The 14,848-nt window shown below is 52.8% G+C and overlaps 1 protein-coding gene across 7 annotated transcripts in view; it reads left to right on the forward strand.

Annotated features, from left to right (window-relative positions):
• Positions 1–14,071, forward strand: part of TMCO3 (transmembrane and coiled-coil domains 3) — a 50,655-nt gene extending 36,584 nt beyond the window's left edge. For 4 of the 7 annotated variants that reach the window (XM_019829882.3, XM_019829866.3, XM_019829877.3 and 1 more), the window contains 5 exons: positions 2,362–2,557; positions 6,175–6,325; positions 10,213–10,292; positions 11,094–11,345; positions 13,298–14,071. In XM_019829882.3, the coding sequence (XP_019685441.2) occupies positions 2,362–2,557; positions 6,175–6,325; positions 10,213–10,292; positions 11,094–11,345; positions 13,298–13,411 (793 nt within the window). In that variant the 3' untranslated portion in view covers positions 13,412–14,071. The remainder of the gene's footprint in view (positions 1–2,361; positions 2,558–6,174; positions 6,326–10,212; positions 10,293–11,093; positions 11,346–13,297) is intronic. The other 3 variants (XM_006927417.5, XM_003980537.5, XM_006927421.5) reach the window with 2 other exon arrangements.
• Positions 14,072–14,848: the final 777 nt, after the last annotated feature.

Consider the following 14,848-nt stretch of genomic DNA (forward strand, 5'->3'; position numbering starts at 1 on the left):
TCTAAGCAGAGCAGAAATTCCAGAAGCCATAAAAGATAGGAGAAGTGATCAGTGTTACTGCATGGAAGTTTTGTACCGTGAGTGTGTAAATATGCCTGCGCACATGCACACGTCCCTGTGCTTGTAAACACACGTACGTGCGTACCTATGCGTGCATGTGCTCTGGAACTTGTACCTGGGCACATGGTAAGCAGGCCAAAGACAAATGGGAAAAATATTTGTAAACATGTTAAAGCCAGTCAAGTTACTTATTTCCTAAAGATCTGCAAGTGAAAGTTGGAGGAACCCAGCTGTGTGGGCAGCTGGTGCAGAGATGAGGAAGTGCTCGCCCCGGCCTGGAGGAAAGGCAGAAGGCACCTGTACCTGTCACACCGCAGACCTGTAGGAGCAGGGTCCCCTCTGGGGTGCGATCGGGAGCAGCGTCTGCCTAAGCTGGGCTGCCACACACACATGTTCTTGGAGCAGCCCGTCCGGCACGTCAGAGCCTGTGGCAGCGGAGTGTCTGCCTGAGGAAGGGGTGGCGATGCCTGCTTCACAGGGCGAGGCTGGCACTCGCGTAAGAACTTTGCCCAAACCTGGTGGATGGAGAGATTGAGATGCAGAGCGGTGTCGTCTTCACCGTGGGCATGAATAGGAAGTGTGTGCGGGTGCACAGATGTCCCTGGGGCCAGGTTGTCTTCACAGAGATCTGGGCTGTCCATGGCTTCCACTTTTCACGTGGACCTTTGTCAGCTGTCTGCACCTTCCCTTCCTTATGGCGTATTTGGTTTGCAGTGAGGGGGGGGGGGGGCGCGTGACGCCCTGGGCAGGGGATGGCAGGGGGTCTGTGTGGTGGCTGGGAGCACGGGCCCCAGAGCCAGGTGCCAGCACGTGGCCAGGAGCCACAGCTTCACCTCTGCTCCACATTCTCATCTGCGGATGGGATGCTTCCCGCACTTGTCAGGAGAAACGCACCAAGACTGGAAGTCGTGTGTGCAGCCGAGTGCGGCCCAGTGCTCTGGGCATGGAGGAGAGCAGGGTGTTTGGGGAGGACAGTGCTGAATACGTGAGTGGTCACCCGGAAGGTGTCTAGTCAGATAAATGCACGCACAGGGTGGGAGTGGGGTGAGGAGCAGCGAGCAGCAGGTGGCCACGCCAGGTTGGCAGGGCCTCTGGGTCGCAGACCTTGAGGCCCAAACGTGAAGGACGCCATGGGGGACGTGGAAACGTGCCTTCAGGGAGCGGAGGCTGGTAGAGGCGGCTCTGTGGGTGAGGGACGGGGGAGGCTGCGGCCGGGTGGAGGAACCTGGACTCATTGTCGTTCTGGCTTCTGTGGTGCATCAGAGACCAGTTAGGAGGCCGGTGGAGCCATGCGGGGAGGCGGTGGCACCGAGGAAAGGGGTGACAGGCACAGGCCAGGCTCCGGATGACTGCGCTAGTGTGTGAGCGAGCCGTTAGTTCCCCGGGGTGGGAAGACCGGCCGGGAACTGAGGTACACCCAGCCTGCTTTGTTCAGCGCCCCGGGCACGTGCCTGTCCCTGCCTGGTGACCCCGCGTGGAGCCCTCTACCACAACTGCTCTTCGAGCCCAGCTTGTTCTGAAGCCCCCATGGAACCACTCTTGTGACTTGACATCCATGTCCACTGTTGCCTGACTGCGGTGATGAGTCCTCTGCCAGTAATCAGATCTGTATTCTCCCATCGAGAACTTTTAAGCCAGAATTTTGGACTAAATTGTTTCCTTAATGTGATGGAGAACTAAGTTTCTAAAGACTAAATTGAAATAAGTAAAAAGTACATACAAACAGTGCCTTTCTTCTGAAAGTCTTCTGGCTGGGATCTTAAGAATACGTTCTGAGATGTAAACAGTGTATTCTAAAAAGAGTTTAGCACAAAATCCTGTTCTCCATTAGACATGAAATGTGGTCATGTCCGATAGACATGAAATGCGGAGTTCTGGCTTGGGTGACAGACTGTTTTGCCGCAGGTCACTGGAGTTCTGTGGCCATTGCTGAGCTGCGGGGTGATGATTGCCTCATGAATTTCAAGGGGGTCAGCTTAGATCCTGGCGTGGAATGTTATTATCAGCCACTGAGTGAGATGTATAAGCTACAGTTGTTATAACCTGTGTGTAAGGTGTATTGCTTTAAAGTATCCATTGCAGAACAACAGTTTCCATATTTGATTCAAATAACTTAATTTGAACCAAGTTATTTAGAACTAATGTGATTTTTAGGTTTTATTTTAGTACCTGTAAAAATGTATGTGATTTGGGAAACTTATGTTGTAACATGTCAAAGATCAAGTTGAAAGCCCATTTTGTTGGGTTTCAGGGAAATGTGGAGGTGAAATAATGTCCCTTTTTTCTTTCCTTCTCTCCTAGCATTGTCATGGAGACTCTGCGGATACTGGCTTTGGTGGGTCAGATTCTTTTCTCGCTGGCCGCGGCTTTTCTCCTGTGTCTCGTTATAAAGACTTACCTCATTGGACCGTATTATCGAAAACTGCATATGGAGAGCAAAGGGAACAAAGAAATCCTTATCGTAGGAATCTCTGCTTTCATCTTTTTAATGTTAACGGTAATCCTCAAAATGCCTGTTATTTACATATTCTGACCTGTAATCTGTTCCCTGAGAGCTTATGATCCGTCAGTTCTTTATCTTGTCACTTCAGTGGTAGTTAAAATAATTCGAAACGCATGGCATTTTTATTTTATGCACAGTGGCTACACTGCCCATGATACATACCCAGTAGATTAAACCCGTTCACTCTCAGCCTCTTGAGCCCTTTGCTGAAACGGTACCTCAAGCGTTGCACACAGGCAAGTCTGGGTGGCCTTGAAAACCATGTAGTCTCCAGCGTCACCAATGTTACGTGGTCTTAAACTTAAAAACAGCTTTGTACCTGAAACCATAATAACAGTTTAAGACAATTTTTACTTCTATTTGGTGACAACAAAGCCGGTCAGCAGTATAACTTCTTTCGCCACAATGTGAGAAGTTGAAGATGAAAATAAAAGGTTCGTTTTGGAAGCAGCCTTCTCCTTTAAAGGATGTGCTTCTGAGGGATGGGGGGGTATGCTGTTAGACCCCCACAGACAGCTGCGCTGCTCACCACGTGCCCCTGAGGAGGGAAGGCGGGTTCACACAGAAGCTCCCGCGTGAGTGTTCCTAGCAGCCAAACGCCACCCAGATGTACTTCAGCAGGTGCCTCCTTCTGCCGGCCTCGGTCCGTCCACACCAGGGAAGGCCACCCAGGTTGGAAACGATTGTACGTGAGTCTCCAGAGAGTTCTGCTCTGCTGAGCAAGAAAAGCCAGTTCCAGAGGTTGCATACTGTGTATTTCCATTTGTGTGACATTTACGATGAAAAATTTCAGAAATGGAAGGAAGGTTGCCAGATGCCAGGTGTTAAGGGGTGGGGGTGGGGGGAGGGTCCTTGTGACAGAAGGTTGTGTGTGTCTTCACTGTGTTGCGTCTGTATCCTGGCCGTGATCTCGTGCTCTGATGTAGCAAGATGCTGCCACTGGGGGAGCTGAGCAAGGGTATGTGAGGTCTCTGTGGTTCTTAGAACTGCAAGGGGTCAGTCAGCTCTTACCTCAAAACCGGAAAGGCACAGAAGCTACTTCTTGTGTAGGATTTAACTACTGACTAGTGTTTTGTAATCTTGGGAGACTAGGATTTGCTTCTGCTCAACGCTGCCCGTGTGTGTGACTTATTTAATTTTTTCACATCGCTTTCTCCATTCTGGACTATTTTTCTCTTTAAAAATGACATCCAGCAAAATTCTTCTCTGGATGACTTCCATGTTGTCTTCCCAGTGGCTACACAAGTTAAAATAGTTCTCTATTTGTTTGTTCTGTTTTCTTTCTTTGACACTGTTTCCTGAGCAGCAGCTGGGACCACCCGGCATGCTAGGTGCTGGCATCCTGCACGACAGAGAGTCTAACAGCTCAGGCTCCGCTGTTGCAGTGCATTACACCCCCCCCCCCCCACCCGGGTGAGCTCTGTTGTAGGTGTGCGCTAGCCTCCGGGTGAGCTGTTTTTAACATAGGTTTGTTTGTTTGCTTATTTATAATGTTTTTATTTATTTTTGAGAGAGAGAGAGGGAGACACAGAATCCAAAGCAGGCTCTGGGCTCTGAGCTGTCAGCACAGAGCCCAACGTGGGGCTCGGACCAACAAATGGTGAGATCACGACCTGAGCCAATGTCAGATGCTTAACTGACTGAGCCCCAGCCATTTCAACCCTTTTGAAGTGTACAATTCCGTGGTTTTCAGCATATTCACAGCACTATGCAACCATCACCACTGTCCAATTCCAGAACATTTCTGCCCCCCTCCCCCCCCCCACCAAATCCACATCTCTGAATCTTGCCTGCCCTCCCCCATCCCATAGTAACCACTAACCTGCTTCCTGTTCCCATGGATCTGCCAGGGTTCCGGCCCCTCTGATGTGGCATGACCTAAAGGGTTTGTCTGTGCTGGGGTGCGTTTCAGGATTTTGCTCCTCTCCTGGCTGAAATCCCATGTCACAGAGATCTCAGTAATATCTGCCAGCCTGTAACTTGCCCTTTGATTATCTCAGTGGCATTTTTTGATGAATGGAAGTTCTTCCTTTTAATGTAGTCGCTAGTTTCAAATTTTGTGCAGATAGCACTTTTTATATCCTGTGTAGATCTTTGCCTCCCCCGTCCAGAGGCGCCCGTGTTGCTCTCCAGCACTTCCTACTCTGCTCTTCTCACCAGATCTGCGTCCATCTGGAGGCATGTGGACAAGGGTCCGTGTTGCCATTACGTGTTTCCACATCACATGGCGGTACAGTGTCACCTCGTCAGAAGCCACAAGCGTGAGCATGTGTGTATGTGTGTTTGTGTGAGTGTGCATGCATGGGTGTATGAGCACAAGTGAGTGCATGAATGTGAGCATGTGTACCCAACTGTGTGCGTGGGCGTGTGCACTAGTTTGCATATGAGTGCACGAATGTGAGCTTGTGCACGTGAGTGGGCAAGTGTTAGTACAAGTGTGCATGTGAGTGCATGGGCACGAGTGTGAGTGCATGTCTGCATGCGTGAGTGTGGTGCGAGTGTACATGTGGGTGCATGAGCATGAGTGTGCATGAGTGTGTGAATGTTAGCATGCACGTGCGCATATGCAAAAGTGTGTGGATGTTAGCACAAATGTGAGTGTAAGCAAAAGCACATGAGTGCGTGTGTGAGTGCATGAGTGTGCCTGTGAGTGTCTGAGTCCCCACTCTCACCTTTGCTGCCCGCCTGCTCTTACCGATAATGCTGTGCCCGGCAGCCTTCTCCAGATTGTCCGGCTGCGTTCGTGTGTCCAGCACCCATGCGAGTTTTTGGATCGGGCTTGTCAGTTTGCACCCGCGGCTGCAGGGACTCTGGGCCCTTCGAGGGAGAGCTCGCGCGTTGGCGGCTGCGAGCCGCTGGCCTGTGGGCATGTGCTGTGCACGTCTCAGCCCTCGTGCGTGCTTCACAGCAGAGCTTTGTGGTGTGACAGTCGTGTGTTCTCCTGGGGGACTTGTCCCCATTGCTGGGTGTGGTTGGTGCTATTGTGAACCATGTTTCTTTGACGGTTCTTTCTGTTGGCTGCTCTCTTCTGTGTGTGGTTTTACTTTCTCAGAGTGAAAAACGTCTACCTCTTTCCGGTTGTTTTGTGTCACTAACACCTGAAGCTTTGCGTTTAACAGAACTGTCATTAGAAGCCTGAGTGCTAGCTCGGACCGCGTCCGGCTGGCATGGATGCGCTGGCACTTCCCTCTGGGGCCCTGTGTTCTCAGGGCCTCCCTCCCTCACTGGAGTGTCCTTCTCTAAGTGCTTTCAGTTGGAGACGGGAAGAGTTTTTACATTAACACATGACTTAATGCCATAGTTGGGCTGTTCACTGAGTCCAGGTAAAGAAAATCTATCACAAATATTTAAAATAAATTTTAAAAACTATTGTTGTTCAAAAATTTGAATGATTGTTTCAAATATTTAAATTTTTTTCTCCCTGAATGGCAGGTTCAACTAATGTTAGCTTCCTTGTGTGCATCTCGGCTCGTCCCCACAGAGGCCCTTCTGGAGACGTGGAGATGGGCCTTCGCTGTGATAGTACAGCTGCCTTTGGGCATGAACCCGCCCTGAGCGGAGCTGTCGCTGGTGCGCTGGAGAGTGATGTGCGGCCCTTCCCTTCCGCCTAGGTCACAGAGCTGTTGGATGTGTCCATGGAGCTGGGCTGCTTCCTGGCCGGGGCGCTTATCTCTTCCCAGGGCCACATGGTCACCGAGGAGATCGTGTCTTACATCGAGCCCATCCGTGACTTCCTGGTTATCATTTTCTTCGCCTCCATAGGTAACCTTCCTTGTTTACGTCAGGATGTTTGCAGGGTGTTAGACACCCGCATGGGACTTCTGCAACCTGTTTATGTACCTATTTCTATTTATGCAGCAAGAAGTTGCCATAAAAATTGGGGTCTGCGGAGAAATCTTATTAAAAAGAGGGAAAGTTTGCACTTGGGGACATTGATTTGCTGACTGGCTGCCATGGTCTGGGGGCGCTCAAATGCCCTCAGGGGAGGGTGAACCCCACTTTGACTCCACGGGAAAGGCACAGGTGCCCAGCAGGTTAGCGAACTTAAAGGCAACACCCAAATGAGACATTTGGGAAGAAGGTTACTGTTGATACCAAAGCCTCGAACTGCCGTGTCGCAGTGCGCTGCTCTGGAAATGCCCCTTGGTCGAGGAGTGTCTCCATCGGGCACGTCCAGCACAGCACTGCCTTCTGCCCAGAAAGCTCTAGCACTGCATCTGTACCCGCCACCGGCTCCGTGCGACCCCAGCAAGGCTGAGCGCGTCAAGAAGCACATCACAAAGTCTGCAGGGAAACTGAGAGTGGAGCACAGAGAGCAGGGGCCGCACATCACTGCATAGCTGCTTTAGTGACAGTGCCCTCGCTGTTCCGAGAGAGGGCCCACTCGGCCTCCTTTCCCGTCCACCCCCCCTCCCCTCCCTGGCCATCTGTCCTGTGTCTGGTCTGTCTGTCCCTGTCCCTGTTTCTCTGTGTTTCTGTCCCTCTTGCCCACTCCCTTCACCGCAGCCCCTTCTAGTGCCAGGCGGGCTCCGCTGTGCTGAGTGCTGAGTGATTACCTCCACCCATTGTTCCCCCAGAGGAGTGCTCGTGAGGTCGACAGGCACGAGCTCCCCTGATCAAGTTCCAGGCCACATTGTTCCGGGAGGACCCATCTCGCTGACACGCGTGTCACTTGTGTCCTGCCTGCAGGGCTCCGTGCAGTGTGTCCTGGCTAGAAATGAAAATCCCGCAGGCGTGTTATCTAATAGACAAGCTTGCTCTACCCTTCCTCAGGTTAGGGCTCTTGACCTGCTGAGGACTGAGCTATCGAACCAGGCGACAGCCGCACGTGTTTTGCTTTGGTTCTTCACACCCGGTGTTGTCAAGGGGGTTCAGGCGACTGTCCTGCCCCCGAGAGGCCTGTGCACACGCAGGACCTTGCTTTTCCACTGCTCAGGACTGTCTGTCTGTCTCGGGCTCTAAGCAACACAGAAGTGGACCGTTTGAGACTATGTCTTTCCTTTTTTGCATTTTTGTACCTCAGTGATGTTCACGTGGACTGGGTCCCTGACCCCCTGCCCTATGGCAGGCCCTGCGGAGTCATGAGACCCCGTGGAGGGCCTGCCGGCTGCAGTTAGTCCCGGGCAGGGGGAGCGACCCTGGGATCCCAGCAGCAGGAGCGCCGAGGGCCCCAGCCCAGCTCTGAGAAGAGGCCGTGTGTGAGCAGCGTGAGCAGAGAGGGGCGGCTTGGGTCCCAGCGTGAAGGAGGGCCCCCCGGCCTGGGTGCAGAGGTGGCATCCAGCACGGGCGCCCTGGAGGGGCAAGACCTCCGGCCGGAGACCCCAGGGGCGGAGACCGGCCTCTTCTCAGCAGTGTGGGTGCCCACCCTCGCAGGACAGGAAGGCCCTAGGCCCACGCACGGCCGGCAGGCAGGCAGGCTGTTAGCTTCTGTGTCCTCCTATGGAGCCTGCTCTTCACCCCCATCCGTCAGGCACCCAAATCACGCGTCCCTGAAATACCGCTGCACCCATTCCTTTGTATTAACGAGGCATTGGAGCCGTGACTCAGGCTGCCAAAATGGATGCCAGTGTCTGTGCGGCCTGAGGGAGCCTCTTTATGGCCTGCAGACAGCTGCCTGCTTGCTGGGTCCCCATGTGGCCTTCCCTGGTGTGCAGTGTGCTTGGGGACAGAGACAGAAGCGGAGACCAAGATGGAAGACAGAGGAATGGAGGCCGGCGGGGACTCCTGTGTCCTCCTCTTCTTCCTGGCACAGTCCTGCTGGGTCAGGCGTCCGCCCTGTGACCTCACATCATCCCCTGCACCCCCTGGATGCCGTCTCTGGGCACGCTCACGTGAGGTTATAGCCTCAGCATGTGAATTGGGGGTGGCTTGACTGTTCAAGCTCCAGAGGCAGAGTCAAGTAGGGCCGGTGAGCCTGCGTGGCCACCATGCCGTCCTGTACGACCACCTCAACGGCTAATTCCCGGGCCCTTCTCGCTTTACAAACGAAGCCAGTGACCTGAGTTTTCTTGTTACACACTTTTCAGCAAGGATTTCATTCTCTCCTTGGGTCCCCCTCCCTGGGACGCAGAGAGGAATTCAGAAGTGGGTACTGCCTGTTCCTCATTCTTGGAGGTGCCTTGGAGGCGATGGGCACATGTGGGGTGTGATGGCTCACGTGCGAGGTGACCACGTGCCACGTTCTCATTCATCCCCCAAATGCACATCTGCAGATAGAGGCCGGGAGGCGTGTGATGGGTGTGCAGAGCCTGTCCCGCTGTGCCATCCCAGGGATACCCTCAGCACTTGGTGGAAACGCAAATAATGAGTGGCCGTAAGCAGAACAGCTACAGGGCGACTGGTGTGCCCTCTTGTCACCAGTGCACATGGCAGTTGTGCCAACGTGGATTGGGTCTCTGTCCCTGAGCATCGTGTGGTCCTGTGATGATCCGTGTCTCCACCCTCAGAGTAGAACACCTCTGCTGTCTGGTTTGTGTGCCTCCCGGTGCAGCCGGGGCCCGCAGGGTCCGCAGCGCTGCACCATGTGCCTGGCATGGGACCCCACTTATCCTCGGGAGAGGGGAGGCCCCTGAGCTTTGAAGCAGGGCAGTGACACAACCACGTCCTGGGGGCGGGGGATGCAGGTGAGCAGGGACCACCGCTCCCTGGTCACATCCATGTGACGGGCTTGGTCAGGTGTGTCCCTCCGCGTTGTGGGCTTGTTTCCATTGGGGGGGTGTGGGTGGCAGCGTGGTGAGTATGAGGAACACAGGTACAGCCAGAGGTGGTCTTGGACTCATGGCGTAGGAGGGCTAGGGGTCGAGGACTCGGGAGACAGCTCGGTAGGAGAGAGGCCAGGTGTGCCCTAGGCAGTCGTCGGGGCTCGGGGAGCACTGCGGGTCTGGGAGGTGGAGGCTGGGCAGAGCCAGGAAGTGGGGGAGGAGGCTGGGGCTCCAGGCAGGTGCTCGACAGCAGTCCCCAGCACTGTGCTAGGGGTGGCCTGGGCGGGTGCTGCTGAATTTGGAGAAAGAGGAAACTGTTCTCGGAGCAAATGGGTCCTTACTTATATCTGTATCTCTGAGTAAAACAAGTAGACACATGAAGGGGCCACATGTGTCATGACATGGGGTCCATGCGCTCGTGAGGAGAAGGCCCAGTCAGCCCTGAGCTCCTCAGGGATGGGGGGCCGGGTACACACCAGTCCTGCCCGGCCGCTGAGTAAAGAAGGGCCCACCAGCACCCGTCCCTCGTCTTGGTACTGCAGGCACTGACGGCAGCAGGAGGAACATGTACGGCAGGGCAGCCGGTGGCCATGTGGCCAGGATTCCTCTCCTGTGGCTTCCCCCCCACCACCCCCAGTTTCTAGGCCCCGGGGGTGTCTGCATCTTGGACAGAATGTTTTCACAGAGGAAAGCAGACTTCGCGGCTGCTTGCTGTCACTTTTTGCCGAGTCCTGGGAGAGAAGTCTGGTAGAGGGAGGCACTGGCGCCCGGGCCGCTTTCCCCACGGTGAACACTGGCATAAGCCATAAACACAGGGTGCCGCAGGGTCGCGCTCACAGGTGCCCTCGTCTGTGGAGAGGACATGAGGAAGCCTGAGGGTCATGGGCTCTGCTGAGGACGGGCCGTGTAGTCCTCCGAGAATGACCATGTCCCTCCTTCCCTGCACAGGCCTCCACGTGTTCCCCACTTTCGTGGCGTACGAGCTCACTGTCCTGATGGTCCTCACGCTGTCGGTGGTGATCATGAAGGTACTGATTCTTCTTTGTGGTAAAATTTCTGTCATGTTGGTTGTATGTGACCCTGAGTCTGCAAAGCGTATCACGGCCACTTACCCGGAGCCCCTCCCCTCGCCCAGCAGTCTGTGGACTGGGTGAGTTAGGACCAGGCCGTCGGGTTTGTTTTCCTACACCTGTCTCAGAACTGGGCATATTGGGAATTGGGAGTCACAAAAGCTGGACCAGGAGAAGGCACTCTGGGCGGCCCGTCTCCACAGGACCCTTGCTCCTGGCCTTTTCTCCCGCATGAGTCCAAAGACCCACAGGCCAGTGAGTAGCACGTACACATGTACATCTTGTCGTTCGTGTGTTTTGAAAGTATCGTTGTGTTTGTACTCACTGAGTGGGCTATCAGGAGAAGACAGGACTGGGGAACACCAGGTGGGAGAGACACACAGGGCAGGGAGTGCGGGACGGGGCTCAGAGCCCCCCGCCTGTGCCAGCCCCTTGCAGACCACAGTTCCCTCACAACCACAGACGATTGAGTTGTGTTAGCATTTATTTCAGGGTCCGATTACCTGTTCAGTAGCTGCCTGGCTCTGAGGATGATAAAAGTTGATTTCAGATATTTCTACTGGAAGGAGTCAGAATCCCTGCTGGGCCTCCAGCCCCAGCTGCTCCCCCCTAGCTTTGCTTACAAGAGAGAGACCATGCTGTCATTGGAAAGTAAAATTCTTTCTTGAATGCTGCTGACTGGTGTGGGGGGAAAGCCTAGTTAGCTGCCCGTGAACCCCTACCCTTGATTGCGCATTTTTCAGCCTGGTCTCATTTCAGACACTCTGTGTTCATTGGGTGCCTCTGCACGTGTCCCCTCGGTGTCAGGAGGGCCCCCCTCTGTTTTCTGCGTGGCAGTCAGTAACGCGGATGCTCTTGCAGTTTGCCCTGGCCGCCCTGGTCTTGTCTGTCCTCCTGCCGAAGAGCAGCCAGTACATCAAGTGGATTGTGGCTGCAGGGCTGGCACAGGTCAGCGAGTTCTCTTTTGTCCTGGGGAGCAGAGCACGCAGAGCTGGGATCATTTCTCGGGAGGTGAGTCCACACACACCCTCTGTGCGTGTTTAGGGTGCCCCGTCCTTCACACCCCCCACGCTGGCATTTGAGCACCTTCCCTGCAGCTGCTTGCAGCTGGCATGGGTCTGGGGGGTCTGCCTCTGGGCGGCTGCGGAGGTGGGGTCCTGCTGCCTCTCACACAGGTGTGCAGGTTTGGGGTCAAAGTCTCCAGAACTGTCAGCATGCCCTCTGCAGCAGAGACTGTGAAGTCTCTGTCATATCTCTGGCAAAAAGAAGAAAACTAAATCTTAAAGCGCCATCGCCAGTTTGCGTATTAGTAATGGCCTTGGTGCACGGCTATCAGCCAGGCTGACGGCCGTATCCTTCCTGATGCACGCGTGAGGGGTGTCATCGCATCTTGGGTTTCACGCAGAAACCATGTAAAAGGCACAACTGGAACGTTGTTTTGTGAAGGTACCCTGTTGGTTTAGGGGTTTTTCTTGCAAAGTACATGGCAGCATTTGCCCACTTGTAAAAGGGAGTGAGAGTCGCTGTCAGAAGTGCTTCTGATGAGGTCCCTCCTCCCCCTACCACAGTTTTAAGTGCATGCAGCCCTGGGCCTTCTGCATAGCTCCTGAAGGTGAGCCCCCCACTTCCCATTGGCCTTCTTCGCCTCTGTCTCTGGTCCGTTCATCCTGGGCCTGGCTCTCTCGTGTGCCCTGTGCTGGCTGTGCACACGCCTGTGTGCGTGAGTTCCTGTGCACACCCACCTGATCCTGTGCGCTTTCCTTACTTTCTGTCCAGTTTTGTCATGTGCTCTTTTCAAACTGGCCGTGAATTAGAACTTGAGGAGTGTCATCTGATGGCCCGTGCTTGTTACTTTAAATTTGGCAAGCAGGACGTTTGTGTTTGGCTGTGGTCTGTGGGTGGTGGCCCCCCCACCCCAGGGGCAAATAGGCCACGGTCTGTTGTCTGCCATGGCAGGAGTTAGTGTCCTTCAGGACAGGGCCAGGTGACCAATTCAGTGTTAGCCCCGAGTGGTCTGAGGACAGGTGACGTGCTAACTAGGAACGTTTCACAACTAAAGTAGAGAGTCGCTGTTTGAGTAAAAGCCGGGTAGATGTTACAGGAACTTTGTTGTTGATGCAGGGATAAATGTCGGGTGACAGCATAGAGGGAGCCTGGACCCCCTGCTCTGAACGGGTGGCTCTCTGAGAGATAGCCTGTGTGCTGTGGCCGGAAGACCACACACCTTTCACACACTCGCAGCCGTGGGGACCAGCTCACATCTGTAGTTCTCAGCTTAGAAACACTGTGGTTTGTACACATACAAGTTCATGAATGGTAGTTCCTACTTAAAATTGATTTGACCCTTTACCCTTCTGCATCTGTTTTCATTTTGCCCTTTCTGATGCCTATGCGAGCACGTGTGAACTTGTGGGGCTGTCCTTGAAGCCAGGACAGGAGTCTGCCTCCTGCCCTCAGTCTGCTGCCCCCCTTAACAGCGAGCACCCCTCCCTGGGGAATCCTGTTGCCAGTAAGGCTCGCCTCACCACGTGACGCCCCCAGTATTCGCTTCTGCACACCTGCTCCCTAAATTGGGCCGAATGAATGTGGAAGTTCCTCTGAGTACCTGTGACCTGCTAGTAAACTCTCAGGATTAAAGTTGTCTCCTTGTGTCTGTGAGTGTGAGGAAGACAGGATGAGTCTAGATACTGACACCGCTGTGGAAGAATGAACTCTGCACAGGCTCTGTCCAAGACCTGTCCTGAGGCTGTGTGCTCCCCGTGAGAGCCTCCAGGGGGTCAGCCCGAGGGTGACCCAGTGTGCACCATGATGCATCATCTCAGGGCACCTCACATCCAAATCTACCTGTGCCTGTGGCCATACAGGGTGTGCAGGTGCACCTTGGTCCTGAGTGTGACCACCCCAGCCTTACCTGTTGCAAATGTACTTCCTAGTCCTGAGTGTGACAGTCTTACTTGTTGCAGGTGTATCTCCTAATCCTGAGTGTGACCACCCTCAGTCTTTTACTGGCCCCAGTTCTGTGGAAAGCCGCAATCACAAGGTGCGTGCCTCGGCCAGAGAGACGGTCAAGTCTTTGAGGCACCAAGAGGGTACACAGCTTCGGGAGCTGACCCCCGTGTGGAACCGGACACTTGGGACACGTCCAGACCGCATGTCCCTGTGAGCCCCTTGCCTCGGGGACAGAGCGCTCCATTGGAGGGGGCTTCCTGTCTGCCCAGTGTGACAACTATTACTGCTATGGTTTCGAGACTTCCAGACTAATTTGTTACATTCAGTTGATCATGCACAGTATATAATACACGCTGCACCTTACGGATCACCTTGACTGTTCTGCCTGGATGTGCCTTTTTTCCTGAAGTTAATGTTAACTTTCTATTGTCAATTCATCAGTTCATGATTTTTTGGTAAAAAAAAAAAATCAGAAGGGTTTTTATTTATTTAGCTTTTGTGTCATAATCTGTTGGTCACTATTCATGATTAAACATTTCTGTGATGTGCAATTTTAATTCTAGCAGTGAGTTTGGAAAGTAAGTTTAATCCTTACTGCCTGTGTTTTCTAAAATGACAAATACCTTCTAAATGTCTATTTGTTTTTATTACAATAATTTTAAATAAAACACTCATGTCATTTTTTAAATTAGGTATATCATTCTTTTAAAATAATTGTTTTGAAAAAAATATTTGTTTTGAATCACAAGTATGCATGCTTTAATAAAGATTATTTATGATCAGAGTAATTATTTGAAATTTATTCGAATTTTTTTAGATTTCTGTGTTAGATTAATCTTTGCCAATTCTTAAAAATTTGGATGATTTGTATTTTGCCACATTATTCTCTAAGAGACCAAATTAATACAGTGCTATTTGCAAAACCTAAGTTGTACCTTTGAATTTTAAAGTGTATTTGGTGATTGTATGCTCCGTTTCAGCAAACCCATGGCTGAAGACCTGATTCTTACAGATCTCCCTGAGGGGAGCTCAGAGTGGAGTGTTCCTAGAACTATTGGCTTTAAGAGCCTCACAATTTGACCAAAACCCTTGGAGTACAGGGACAGACCCCTTAGGTATAATTCTGTGTCGTAGGTACAATTATGGAGTGCGGTGACATAAATTCAAACACTTGAAGGTGAAGTGAAGTGTATCTAGTCGGAAGTGAGTCAGTGGAGAAATGATGTAAACATCTGCCTTGAAAACAGCATTGGTTTTATTTATTTCTGTGTTGTAGTAGGTGAGTGCCACTCCCTCCGGACCACTGGTGTGGACACAGCACAGCAGGCTCATCTGACGGTCTGTGAGGCTTTATCTCACCTGTCCGCGTGCTTCTGGCCCAGCAATCTGGAATCCACCGAGGGCCGGTCTCTGGGGTGCGTTTTATTCCATTTGATATCTCCAGCACCCAAGAGCAGAGCCAGGAGCTCACCACATCTTGTTGACAGTTTGGCCCCAGAACGTGGCGTGTGACGCTAATGTCACAGCGTGAGAATGGCTCATAAAGATGCCAAGAGGACATGCCT

This window comes from Felis catus, chromosome A1, assembly GCF_018350175.1.
Source record: "Felis catus isolate Fca126 chromosome A1, F.catus_Fca126_mat1.0, whole genome shotgun sequence".
In the NCBI taxonomy this organism is placed as follows: domain Eukaryota; kingdom Metazoa; phylum Chordata; class Mammalia; order Carnivora; family Felidae; genus Felis; species Felis catus.